This window comes from Dipteris shenzhenensis, chromosome 25 (assembly GCF_047967505.1).
Source record: "Dipteris shenzhenensis isolate YYH24624 ecotype China chromosome 25, Dip_SZ_1.0, whole genome shotgun sequence".
Taxonomy (NCBI): Eukaryota; Viridiplantae; Streptophyta; class Polypodiopsida; order Gleicheniales; family Dipteridaceae; genus Dipteris; species Dipteris shenzhenensis.
In genome coordinates, this window is record NC_141620.1 from 44,400,486 (window position 1) to 44,415,005 (window position 14,520).

Sequence of the window (14,520 nt, forward strand, 5' to 3'; positions counted from 1 at the left end):
GGCAACTCACCGGAGTCCCAAATGCCCTGGAGGGCTGAGGTAATGTGATCCCCAATCTGATCCCAAAATGAAATAAAGAAAGGGGGTGTAAGCCCATTTGAACCAGGACTTGTGAAGGGTAGAGAGAGCAGAGTCTTGAACTCTATGTTGGTGAATAGTGCATCAAGTGAGACTATCATATCTCCAGTCACCAACATAGGTAAGTGCCGCCAAACAACAACTTGAGCATCATCTCTAGCATGAGTGTCAGGATCTGCTGTAAGAAGGGAGGCATAGAAATCTATGGCTACCTGCAAGACGGTATCTGGATGTGTCTGTAAAATACTGTCTGAGTCAACAAGCTGTGAAACGCTCTCCTTACTATGTCTGAGGCCAAGAATAGAGAAGAACTGCTTGTTGACTCTACCTCCCGTCTGAGTCCAAAATGACTCTCTGCCATGAAAGACATACTCTGCTCTCTAATCTAACAATTATTGCTGCTGAGCCCTTGCTGCAGCAAGGCGCCTGCAAGGATTTAGCGTCTCAGTGGAGACCGATCACTCTGTTGCGTACCTTGTACTAAATCTTAGCAAAAGCAATCAGCCTACGTCTGTAGCCCTTTCTTCCAGACCTTATACATGATACGCAGACGAGCTTTGTGCATGGCAAGAGCATCTGCAATAATATCTTCTCATTTTGGGAGGCTTCTGACTTGGACATGCATAATGGCCATAGGCTTTCCATTCTACTCCTGGACTTTGGGAAAGCTTATGACAGAGTAGACTGGGGCTTTCTAGCATGGATCAGAGGGGTGTCAGCTCTCTACAAATCAGCCCATAGCCAGGTTCTCATTGGTGGAGTCAGGGGAGACAGGTTTCAGATTACCAGATCTGTCCGTCAGGGATGTCCTTTAGCCCCCTTTCTCTTTTTATTTGTGGCCGAAGCTATGAGCTATTACCTTAGAGCTCAAGCTGATAATATAGGGCTAAGTCTCCTGTTGAGGCAGGAGGATGAGCTATTGGATAGTGAGTTGGCGGATGATACGGCTGTTTTTTTGGATGCCACACCACAGACACTCACCTCGTTCAGGACAGCCTTGGATTTGTTATGCACTGCAATAGTGATCATATTAATTGGAACAAATCCAATGACATTTGGATTAGTGATGAGGACACTCCAGATTGGTGGGGGATTGACATAGGATTCATTGTATTCAGAGGGGTGTTTCCATCAAGTACCTAGGATGCCAGGTTGGGGTGGGCATCTCTCCAACACAATAGTTTGCTCCCATCTTGGAGAGCATTAAAAGGAAACTCATTTTTTGGAGTTCTGCTAGACTTTACCTTGCATCCAGAGTAGTGGTTGTGAACCATGTATTATTGGCTAGTGCCTGGTTCATCTGCTCATGTTAGTGCAGATCTAGAGGTTGTATATCTCAGCTCGTGAGACCTATCAGGTACTTCCTTTGGACTGAGTTAGATGGCACCTCAGATGTTGTAGCCAGGGTGGCTTGGGAGACTCTCATTCTCCCCACAAGGGAAGGAGTTCTCAATATTATTGATCCGAACTTGCAATGTATGGCCTTGCTCTAAAGTTTGTAGTGAGAGGATTGATGCTTGGATAGGAGCCTTGGAGAGATTGGGTGGACAGCTAGAGATGGATTTTTACTTCAGCCCATCTTAGATCTCCCTCTTCCCCTCTCATGGCTTCCATTCTAAAAGCTTTGGGCAGCTTCAGAGACACTTTTCAGAGAGTTACACCCTCCTCTCGCCAAAGAAATAGACAGTCAGCTAGTCATATGGAATGAATCTATATTGGATGAGCATGGCAGATCACTAGGAATGTCACATTATATGCAGTCCTCTAGATGGGAGAGGGGACCTACTTTCACTGTAGGTGCTTGGAAGGATTTTAGAAAGCTTCTGGAGGATCAAAGACTCTTATCAGTTGGCCACCTCAGAGGGGGTGCAGTTAGGCAGCAAATAGAGGAAGCCATACCAGCAGAGTGGATAGATACCGATGACATGCCGATCACAGAGTCCACTTAGTTGGGAGCTTTCAGGGGGACGGGTGTTCCCTTAGAGGTTATTTCCTTGCAGGATGCACATGAGGAGACCGTTGTCTTTGATGTTTGGTCACGGGAGGCAGACTTCTCAGATCTTCAAATGATATTCTTTTGGAGGTTGCCTTCCAGCCTAGGATGGCAGGTTACATGGAGTGGGGCACACACTCACAGTGATATCTTGATCTTGACCCTGATCTCCTGGCACTTGGGTCTTGGAGACTCTGGTTATATGGTTATTCTCTCATCAGGTTCTTGTAGTGGGATCCAGGGGAGTGGGAATGGGTTGATGAAGGGCACCAAGAGAAGAGAATCCCCTTCTTTCATTACACAATCAGAAATGCCAGGAGATTTCAGCTTAGCAATAGTGGTTGCTTAATAAAATCTTGGGGGGGGGGGGGGGGGGGGAGAATGTGAAATTCCGATGACTTGAAGAGGGATTGCTGATTAGACGGAAAGGTTTTCATTGTCTTGAGGGAGTCCCCTTGTATGCTTTCATTTTTCAATTTAGAGGTAGAGGCTATTGGATTGATGATGCTTTTCATCCCTTTCCACAAATGCTCCTATTATCTTGGTCGAATTGAAGTTGGGGGTGATATTCAACATGGTTGAAATGCCCACAGACAAAAGAGGAGGTAGGGAAGGTGGTATACATTCCCTAGAGAGAGCAGCCTGGGATGCCTTCTTTTTTCAGTATAGTGGCAGAGATGCTTGGCATGATGATGCTTTTCACACTCAGCCCAGTCACTCCTGCTTTCTTGGTCAAACAGGAGGTTGCAGATGCCTATCCATGCACAGATTGATAGATTTTATGTGGATGATTGGGCTCTGGACAAAGGTGGGACAGTATGCATTACACCTGGGGCCAGCTAACAATCATCATCAATGGGCTGGTGGTAGAAACACCTCCCTCTTATGAAGTAGATCTCCTTGAGTAGTGGAGGGCTAAAAAGCCCTCAAGGGAAAGAACTTGACGTTGGAGTCCGTAAGATCTGTGCCCTACAAAATGCCACATAGCCGAGGGGTACACCCTTCCTCGATCAAGAAGAGGTAAGTACGGAGGGTGCTGAAGGGGAAGGGGGCTGCTCAAGGGAGATGGAGTGGGCTAGGATCTGGAGTGGGGGAGACCTTCTTGATCTGTGAGAAAAGAAGTTAAAGGAACACCATCTCTAGGCACAACCAAAACAGGGGGAGGTAGAGGGTCAAGAACAAGAAAAGGGGCTTCTTGATTTGTAGGTGGTGGAGGAATGCCAATTCTAATTCCTAGAATCAAGTCCCAAGGGTCTAGCCTTTGAGCATAGTATTTGTGACTTTGGGAAAATTAAAAACCACTTGAAAGAAGTCTCACCCCAATAAATGAACATCTGAAAGGTTGGGGTTGAGGTCTAAAGGCAAGGCAACAAGCATCTGATCCCTTGCCTCAGTCCTAAGGACCCATGGATGCATGCAAAGAGGGTGGTGGAGCTCTCAAACTCCACATCCTTTTGAAGCTGCAACAACAGCTTGTCTTCAAAGAGAACGTCTATGTCTCACACCACCGGAAGAAGAGGACAAAAAAATTTAACTAATTGAGGGTGGAAGGACAGCTAAAAAAATGTTATTGATCCATCCATCATGGAGAGACAAAAGTAGGAGAGTTGGGGGCAACATATTGGAAGGGGCAGAGGAAGAGGAGGGCAGTAGCAGGGAGGAGAAGGGGGCAGCAGTGGGCAGGGAGGGGGAGGGGAGAAAGGCTAATGGGGAGGGGCAGAATGGGGACAGCAGGGGAGAGGGAGAGAGGCTGGGGAGAGAGGCTGAGGGGGAGGTCAAAATGGATGCAGTAGGTGAGAGGGAGAGAAGCTGAGGGAAGGGCTGAAAGGAGGCAGCAGGGTAGGAGGTGGAATGGGAGGGAGAAAGGCTCAGGGGGAGGGGCAGAATGGAAGCAGTAGGGGAGAATGAGAGGAGCTGTAGCCTATTGGCAAATCATGCAATGCACAAGGATATAATCAAGACAGATGAACAAACGTTTAACCCACTGAAATTGCTCAACTGTTATATAAGGTTTGCATTATGATTAATAAACCATGGCTTGTATGCATTATGATTAGTAAACCAAAGCTTGTAAGATTTCCACAGAAACCATGATGCGAAACAGTCTGCAATGATGTTTCACCTAACATAAGAGAGAAATGAAAGATTTTGGAACATGTTTCAAATTTCATCAACCAAGTGTTTGAACATGAAGGAACCCAAAAACCATCCTCGATGGATCAAGGTTTGTATCTAAAAAACTTATGTCATCCATGTCAAACAAAAAGGGTTGTGCATAACCCCCTTTTAATGCTCATCATGAATTTCAATGAGATTTCCCCCTTTTGGAAAACATGGTCGCATTTATTAATACTGTTTAAATTTAGAATAAAATGAAAGAGCCCAATTAGGCACCTTAAGCCATCACAAAACTGTAAGCCTGTTCATCCAAATACTAGTATCATTAGTTATTTTGCATACTTCGTGCTGTAGGATCTGCTGGATCAGAAATTGAAGGATTTATTCAATACAGACTGGAAAAGCCTGTTTAGGGATGGTGAACTGTCACTCTTCACAAGCTGCATGCAACCTGGTACAGAGGGTATGTATGAACCCATACCAAGTTTAAAAGAGCTCAAGGATGTGCTTGAGGAGAACCTTAAAGAGCTTCAATCACAGCCTGGGGTGTTCTCAATGGACCTGGTACGATCCCTCCACAAAATAATTATCATTTTTGTCATGTCATATCTGTCTTCTAATTAGTCTGGAAGATCCAGGAATCTTCTCTCTGTATAAATTGCTAACACTTCTCAACCGATGCCAATATATTCGTACAAATTTATTTATTTTTTAAAATATCCCATATCCAAAGACTCCAGCTCACTAGAGACTCCTCCCAAACAAGCACGATTGGGTGCACATGTGCAAGCTTGCACAGACATACAAGTGTACCTTCATCACATTCACAGGCACATGTACACATACCTGTGTTGATCAGCCAAATTACTAGTGTCTATGTGTATTTTGCATTTGCCAAGAAGTACACCATTCGCTGCCTTTGAATATGCTCTTTCAAATCTTACAATTTAAGCTCTTGAACTTGATACTATCAGGGTTGATAGGGTATGCAAAGATATCTGTTATGTAAGGTTCAATCTAATAAAAAGAGCTTTCAGAAATTGTATATGGATTTTAAATAAGATGAGAGTTCTGTTACTTATAACTTAATAATTTGTACAGGTCCTATTTCGTGATGCCATGGAGCATGTTTGTCGTATACATAGAGTGCTTATGCAGCCACGAGGAAACTTGCTTCTAGTTGGAGTAGGTGGCAGTGGGCGAAAAAGCCTGACTAGACTTTCTGCATTTCTAGCTGACATGAAGGTCTGAAGACGTCGTCCCTTATTTTGTGATACATGAACACACATACATAATTTTGTTTTAATTCTATTCGCAATGATGTAATTATGGCTCCTTTTTCCTTTTAAACCATGATCATATCAATGTTTAACACTAATAGCCAAAAGTTTGCTATAGATTTGGATTTAATACAGGCTAATATGGTGAAACCACACTCATAGAAACCAAAACTGAAAATTTCAATGAAACATCATATGAGAGCTCCAGTCTTTGTCATGAGCAAGAACTAAGAAAAGCCATGGATTGATTAAATTTAATTCTCAAAATGCTTGATGAGAAAAAGAAAATACAAGCAGCCTGCCCTAAGAAATACCCCCTTATTATCTCTCGCAACTTGGGCATTGCCAAAGGACCATCCTAATTTTAAGTGCATCTTTTCGAATCCCTTATTTCTTTGATGTGGGGCTATAGATTACAAAAAGGCAAGAGAAAGCCACTTGGACGTGGCCAAGAAGCAGGGGTACCCTAGCTAGAGGAACCCCCTAGACTCATGGTGATGGATGGATTTTGGTGTAGATGGGGGACCCCTTTAGAGTTATTCTCTTGATTTTAACCATGTAGGAGGCTCGGCAGAGTGCGAGGGCCACATGGGTAAATTTTTAGGCCGACACATGATGACGTATATTAGCTCTGCACCCTTTGCGCACCAACCTAAAAATTCACCCATGCAATCCCCCTACCCTGAGAAGCCTCTTTCATGGCTAAAATCAAGAGAAAACAACAAATATGTGCTAAATTCTGAGAAAAATGTGCTTAAAATAGTGTGTGAAATGGTAGTGTCTTTCTTCATCCGTGATGACATTTGTACAACCATCAAACACAATTGTTCAGACCAATGGACTTTCATAGGCTTTCGTTGATCCCTCTGCTACTGATTCCTTTGGAGGGCAATGTACGGACAATAACCGGCATAAAAGCAGCTTGGTGGCAGCCAGAACAGGGAAGCTGCCTGCCAGCTTGGTGGTGGCAAAAAGCAGATCGGCCTGGTGAAGGAAAAAAATATGATGGCTACCAAGAATCAGGTACAGGTGATCACCCATCATCCAAGAATTTGGTTTAGATAGGCGTCCGGAGATGTGGGACATGGACTGATCCTGCAACATCTAGCAGTGGAGCAGAGGAGTAGAACAAGGATAAGTGACTCAAGGTGGTATGGCCAAGGGGTCCATGCAGCATCATGTGAGAATTGTGACAATGGGAAGCAACTCATGAGATGAGACTACAACCAACCAGCTATACTAGAATAAAGACAATGAGTGCCATGAAAAAGAAATTGGCACTTGCGCCTTACAACTGTCTGAATGAGAATGGATTAAAACCAACTCCAAGGAAAAGTACAGTCTGCATATACATACAACACCTATAATTCCTCTATGCCCAGCATAGGGAGGTGCATGGCATTCCTCCAGAATCTTTTTCCTCATCTCCTGGGTGATGCATAAGCAGTCATCTTTCATTAGGTACCCATCTTTCACGGAGTAGTGGTGACTGGTAGACTTCCCTTCTTGCACTTGCTGTAAAATCTCACCAAAATCTGCATCATTAACATATTGTTCCCTCATGTCTTCCGGATCCCAATGATAAGCAATAGTCACATTGTTCACGTGGAGTCTTTGAGACAAGGCATCTGCCACTCTGTTCCTAACTCCCAGAGTATGGACAATCTGAAAATGATACATTGACAGCATGTTTGCCCATTTCATATGCTTCTCGGAGAGTTTTGTCTAAGTCAAAAAGTATATAAGACTTTGGTGACCTGTTTTAACTGTAAAATCTACATCCATGTTTAGATGGCATGAATTACAGCCAGCAACTCTTTCTCATAGATTTTCAGATATCTCTCTGCATCCTGGAGTCTCCTGCTCTCATAGGCCACTATATGACCATTCTGATGCAATGCAGCCCCAACACACTCCCCACAAGCATCACAGTCCACATCAAATGGCTGGTACAAATCTGGAACTATCAAGATTGGCTATGCGGTAGCCTCTCTTTGAGTTTGGTGAATGTTGTCTTTTGTGGAATTCCCCATCTAAAAGCTGCAGTTTTCTTCGTAAGATCGTGGAGTGGAGCGGCTATGTCTGCATAAATCTTATGTAGTAAGGACACAAGCCTAGGAAACTAGACTTCATGCATAGCTTTCAGCTTTGGCCATTCCTAAATGGCTTGGATCTTTGCCGGATCCATATGTATCCCATCTTTGGATATAATGTCCCAAATAATGGATCTCTCCCAGGAAGAATTCACTTTTCTTGCTATTTGCATAGAGCTGGTGATTTCTCATTTCTTGAAAAACTGTAGCAAGATGTTCCTTGTGCTCTTCTTTGGACTTAGAAAAGACAATAATGCCATCGAAGAAGGTACCAGTGAACTGTCTGTAGGGTTGGACAATACGATCCATCATCCTATTGAAAGTAGCTGGGACATTAGTCAAACCAAAAGGCATTACCAAATACTCATACAACCCAAAAGTAGTGTGGAACGCTATCTTATGCACATCCTGAGGCTATATCCTCACCTGGTGATAGCCACTCTTTAAGTCTATCTTGCTGAAAACTGAAGCCCCATTTAATAACTGATCCAACACATCATCAATGCACAAAATAGGGAATCTATTATTCATGGTCATTTTGTTTAGTGCACGGTAATTGACGCACATACGGAATGAACCATCTTTCTTCTATACCAACAGTACATGGGAGCAAAAATGAGAAGAACTGGGCTGAATCAGCCCCTTGGACAACAAGTCCTGCACCTGGGCCATAATCTCTTCTCGCTGAGTTGCACTAAATCTATATGGGGGCCTATTCGGTGGCTCACTGCTAAGAATGAGTTCTATGCCATGATATTTAGGTCTCTCAAGGGGTAACTCCCCTGGCAAAGTGTCAGAAAAGCAATCTTTAAAATTTTCTTAGAAAGTTCAGCATACATTTCAACATCTCTCTCTTTTACCAAAACCATGTTAGCTGAAACTGCTGATTTTATTTCTTTTCCAACAGAACTATTTAATACTATGGGAATAGTTTCCTCTCTATTCCTAGCAACCACACGCTGTACTTTGCCCCTATGTACAAACTCCAATACTCTCTTGTACAAACTTCTATACTCTCTTAGGAAGAGTCAACTTCGCTGCCTTGCGATGGAACCAAGGCATACCCAAAACCACATCGTGATGTTTCAGTGGAGAGATGAAGAAGTCTTCCTGATCCATATAACTCTGTACACGAAGACAGAGCTTCCATATCAAGGGAGTGACTGGCAGGGTTCCCACAGAACATCTGGTCAGCATCCAGAACTCTTCCGTCTTTATTCCCAGCCTTAGGTCTGGTCTTTGATCTTGCCCCATGATAGCAATAATTCTCGTTCCTTAGAGGTTTGAAACATGACCCAGTATATTATGAATTCCTCCCGCCATTGGTTATGTGGTCCTCGTGGCTTCTCTGCCTCTTTTCCCTTCGGAGTTGAAGGCTTTTTTGGGCACTGGGCAGCCACATGCCCCTCTTTGCTGCATCTGAAGCATTTACCCTCTTTCCTGAAAGTTTCAATCTGTTTAGGGGTAAACTGTGGTCTTCCCTTATAGGGCCTTTGTACCTGGTTTGCCCTCGGCTTCTAAGGTTGAAATCCCCTCTTTTGAGCCTTGGGAAACTCTCTTGTTTCAAACTTGAGGGTCACTAACTTTTTATCCCCCGGTATCCCTACCTGTAGTGAAGGCACGATAGAAGGATCTTGCATATATATAAGATCAGCCATATTGGCTGAATGCATAAGATCTGAAATATCTTTGATATCCTTAGTGTTCATTTGGGCCTTATCTTTGGAGTGAGTCCTGCCTTCCTGAGTTGAGTCTTGTCAGAGATTTTCTTGAAAGGTGAAACCTAAAAGTATGAGTCCCAAAATTTCTGATTATAAGACTCAACTGTATCTTGTGCTTCCATATGTATACTTTCCCAACCAAGGAGGACATGATCCTGAAACTGCTTGGGAATGAACTGTTTATAAAAGGCTTTCTTGAAGCCTTTCCATTTCTTGGGAGCTGTATAGTTAGTAGTTATAGCTAGCCACCATGCACTGGTTGTACTAGTCAAATGCAAACCAACCATACAAAGTTTTGAAGACTCACTGAAATTTTCCAAACTGAAGGTCAAATTGCCTTATGAATTGCATTGCCTTCTCAGCTTGACCATATTGGCCATTGTAAGTGGCAAATCTCACTCACTTCCCACCATCTTTGAACTGTTTAATCTCTGCTTTCTTGCCAAACTTCTTCTTCTTCTTCTTCTTCTTCTTCTTCTTCTTCTTATGCTTGAGCTCTGAGGATCCAGCAGAAGAAGATGATGTCGAGGATAAAGAGGTAGATCTAGAAGAAGAAGATGAAGTAGATGAACTATGATGATGCTTCGTCTTTTTCTTCTTAGGAAGAGGACCTTCTCTTTTTTTCTTTTTGCTGTCCTTATGGCGAGACTTCTTACTCTTTCTTGATACTTCATCTATGGAAAGAGGAGTAGGACTCAAGAGTCTCTTTTTGCCCACTACTTTCTGATTTGCTCCAAAAGGAGGCTTTTCTAGCTCTTCCTCAAAGAGAGGTTGTACCATCCTATGAAACAAAGGGTCGCTTCTTGCCTCTCCCAACTGAGTAATCAGCTCTCTCTAGGCATTCTCTTTGTTTATCTGCATAGTCTCTGCTTGCTGAACCTGATCAATCTCTGCCATTCCCTCATGGGATGATTGGGCATGCTGCTGTGAAGTCATCTCTGCAACCAAAATATGAGATTTGCAAATTCTCACACACAATGTCTAATGCATTCTGCCTTTTCTTTCCTGAGAGGAATACCTCAACAAGAGGTGTATTGCATTCACAACTCATGCCAGTGTCAGCCTGTCAACTCAATGCATAAACCTTCAAAGTTGCTTAGCATTCACTTACTGTATTGCCCCTTTTCTGTCTGCTCTGTAGAAAGCACTGAAAATGCATCTGTTTTTTCCTTTTTCTATGCAAAGGCGTGCATCTCTATAGTCAGCAAATTCTGATTTTTTGTTGCTTTTCTGCTATTTTTGACGAGTTCAAACTGTCTCTGACAGATAAAGAAATGATAGGTAACACCCCTTTTTTTTGGGGTGTAACGGGATGGTAACCGTAACTAGAGTAGCTGGCTCTGGTCTGGTTAGTTTGTGACTGGATGGGAGCTGTCTGGTCAGCTTGACCAGACTAGTTCTGTTCTAGTCTAGTTAGGCTATCCCAAGTGGATCTCTAACCAGGTCAACTAACTATGATGAGGTTAGCTTAACCTTAGATCTGCCACCTCAGCATCTAACTGGCCATGCCATATTAGCTATCTAGCTGATAGGTCACGTCAGTTGCCATGTCAGCAACCTGCTGCAAGTGCCACATCAGCTATACCTCCCACGTCAGCTCTGTGCATGCCAGGCGTACGCCTGTGCCACATCATCATCTACGTGTCACTACCATGCCATCCTTCATCAGGTCCGTGACTTTGTGTGGGATTTGCGTCACCTGCGTCGGGTTTGCTCAGCGCCGTGACGCATCTCTGAAATACACGAAACGCCTTAGGAATCTTGTCGGAAATTCGTCCGTCAAATGTGCACCCATGTGGAGATCTCCGTCAGACGTATCCTTACGTAGGCGTTTGGAGGGAATCAAGCGATAGTCATATCGGTTAATAAATGTATACGCAGGTCAACGTTCATCACAAAGAATCCGCATCTCAGCACGGGCCTTAGATCCTTGTGTTTCGATGGTAGTTCCTTTGCCCCTTCTACATACGTAGTTCCGTTCATTTCCAACCAGCTAGTTGGATTGTGATGAATAATTCCCTGACTAAGAAGTCCTACGCAGCTTTGATGCAACACGAACAATTTGCCTCACTTCTCTCGTCACTGTCTTGAATACCAATACAACCAAAGTCCTTGCATTATGCAACCATGAACCCAGTTGTATTAGGATCGTCAAGTTCTCAAAAGAACGTTAGAAGTTGAGCTCTAATACCAATTGAAACCTTTCATCAATACAAACAACTCTTTCTCTCTCGCAGTGAACATTGCAAACAGCTCTCTCTCTCTCACATAGCACACTAGGGCCCAGGACAATAGCCGGGCTGGACCCCCTCGAAGGTCTTCAGCGCAGAGATGTGTGTTACAAAATTCAAAATGTGAAGACTTTTTTTTTTGGCAAAAAGAGACTTCTATTAAAAGTATTAAAGAAAACCGTTAGAGCAAGCTCCATATGGGATACACCATGCTGTTACGCTCTAGCCGAGGTAGCATGACCTCGGAAGAATCAGTCGACATTTCCCTTATAGGATCTATTTTTGTAATATATGTGTTTGCGCTTTATGTAAATGATCGGGAGGGATTAATGTCAAGGTCCTAGGTGAGGGCTGATAGCACCAGACTAGATAGATCTGAGACCAAGGGCCTAGTGCAAAGATTGTGCCTAGGGGCAAGGAATTAAATGCATCCCAAGAGAGGGGTGAAATGTTGCATTAGGAAGGCCCTATAGGGATGACATGTGGCATCTAGATCTATCTAGGGATTTGGGGTCTGTCAAGGCTAGTGAGAGAAGGGGAGAATGATGATTTACGTGATTTTGATACAGCTCTCTCTCTCTCGCTGGGAAGCCTTGGCAGAATTGGATGGGTGGATAATCATGGTGCTACTCCCGTGATCAGTAAGTAGAAGCGAGTTCAGAGAAATCAGGTTACATTTGGTATCAGAGCCTAAGGTTGCGAAGGGGAAAGGTGTGGAGCGTGGGTGAGCGGTGGTGGCGAATCACCCGACGGTGGCGACGAACAGCGAGATGGGATCTTTGGGCTTGGACAAGAAGTCCAACGTGAGCGTGGTGTGAAGTTGACGGTCGTCGAAAGACCAGAGCGCAGACAGGTGGCGCGTGATGGTTCGTGGTCTAATGAAGGGATCGATCGGCGCTCACGTGGAGATTCCAGACTATAGGTGAGGTGATAATTGCAACGACGCTGTGTAGCGCACTGACGACGAGTGATTAGTCCGTGGGCTGGTAGATTGGCGCAGAACGACGGAGAGTAGATCGTCAGCGCAGGTGAATAGTCCGTGGGATGGGAGAGAGTCATCGACAGGAACGGAGAACAGGGACCTCTGAAGGCACGTAAGCCTGACGGAACAGAGACCTCTGAAGGCACGGCGCCGATCAGTTAATTCAGACGTTGCAAAGGCTTTGGCAGAAACGTATGACTCACGATCAGGAAGTTACGAGGAGGCTACAGGCTTCAGAATACCTGTATGCGTGAAAATCCAGTTGATCAACCCGTGTAGCGGGAGCAATCGACCAAGGAGCTCTCTTTGACCTCTGTCAATTCTGTGTTTTTTTCCCGGAATAGTTTTGTTGATGCTCCGCTTGCTTGAGTAGGATCTCGTAAGTGATAAGTATGCATGAGAGTTTGATGCTGTAGCAGGGACAGATTGTGCAGATGCCTGTATACTTGAGTCTGAGTTAATTTGCAGGAATCTCCCTAGTATAGGGAAAAGCGGGATTCGGATATATGCCTATGTCAAATGCGTAGTTAGTGTGCATGTGGGATTGCAGGAATTCCCTAGTATAGGGAATTGTGTTCAGAGTGTCAGTACCCTGAATTGTGTCAGCTTGTGATTACAGTGTTCTAGGGGAGTTTTTAAAAAAAAAAAAAAAAAAAAAAGCCCCAAAACAAAACACCTACTGAACTTAATGGAAGCAGAAGAAGGGGCTTCTAGGAGGGACCCTGGTGAATCAGGAGTCCGGCCGACCCAGCAGGGATCGCGCCCAGTAGCTCATACGTTATCTGGCAGGATTGCATTGCTGGAAGATGCTTTGCAACAGTTGTTAGCACAGCAGTTACAAGTCAATGCAGGGCAGTCCGAACTTAGGAGAGCACTACAGAGTATGTCTGCCAGACCTTCTCGAGAGGAGAAGGGAAAGGCTCCAATGGAACCGGAGTCTAGTGTCCATACGGTCGAGCCTAGGAAGGCTAAAGTGCCAATTATTGCCAATTACAGACCGGAAAAGTATTCTGGTCGGATGAACGACCGTAGCTCCGATGTCATTGAGACCTGGCTACACAAATGGGACGAGGCGTTCGCCATTTGTGAGATCAGAAATGACATCAAAAAGATCCGCGAGGCCACCCATATGTTTAGTGAGGCGGCGGATCGGTGGTGGATTAAACAACAAAAAGACGGTATAGCATCCACTACCTGGGAGGGGTTTAAAAGAGAGTTCAGGAAACACTTCTTACCTCCTGACGAGGCATCCCGAGCTTGGGATCAATATAGGAACCTGCGTCAGAGAAATTTATCAGTGGCAGAATACACTGATAAGTTTCGAGAGAGTGTAATGAAGGTTGACGAACCCCTGCCTCAATCAATCCAAGTGAAAGATTTCATATTTGGATTGAATGACCGAATAAAAATGGAAGTTCGGGCTAAGTACGCGAACACGCTAGATGATGCAATAGCTATAGCCTTGAACTACGAGGATGCCAAGGGCAGCAAGCCAAGTGGGTTTGCACAGGTCGGAACCCAGTATGGGTATCCGAAGAAATCTGGGTTTAAGAAGAAGTGGACTAGTAAAGGGAGTGGTTCGCAGCCGAGTGGTCAAGCCAAGCAGGCGAGACCGGCTGAAACTCCTAAACCAAGTACCACCATTGGAGTGAAGAGAAAAGTAACTCCAATGGCAGCCCGGGCTTGGTCTAAGTCTCCCTTCAACCCGGAACAAAGGGAAAAAGCGAGGAGGGAAGGCTTATGCTTTGGTTGCCTTCAACCTCATCAGTGGAGAGATTGTCCACGTAATAAAGATCGTCGGATGGCTGAGATGGTGATCTCAGAGTGCGACGTGGAGATGCAGGGAAGTCCCAGAGCGGAAGAGATGCAGATTCAGCTAGCGGGATCTTCTCAGAGGTTAGTACCTTGTTTGTTCTGTGTGTCTGTTACTAAGTTAGTGACGAGTGCACCTGATAACATCCTATCTAAGCCCGCAGCAACGGGGTATACAGCCTTCAATGATACGGAGCTAATCAAAATGAAAG

The 14,520-nt window shown here is 44.5% G+C and overlaps 1 protein-coding gene across 1 annotated transcript in view; it reads left to right on the top strand.

Moving 5' to 3' along the window:
* The window catches only part of LOC147885929 (dynein-1-beta heavy chain, flagellar inner arm I1 complex-like), a 629,024-nt gene that overhangs the window by 355,592 nt on the left and 258,912 nt on the right, over positions 1-14,520 (top strand). The window contains exons 46-47 of the mRNA XM_087396248.1: positions 4,544-4,753; positions 5,291-5,434. Coding sequence (XP_087252374.1) covers positions 4,544-4,753; positions 5,291-5,434 — 354 coding nt within the window. The remainder of the gene's footprint in view (positions 1-4,543; positions 4,754-5,290; positions 5,435-14,520) is intronic.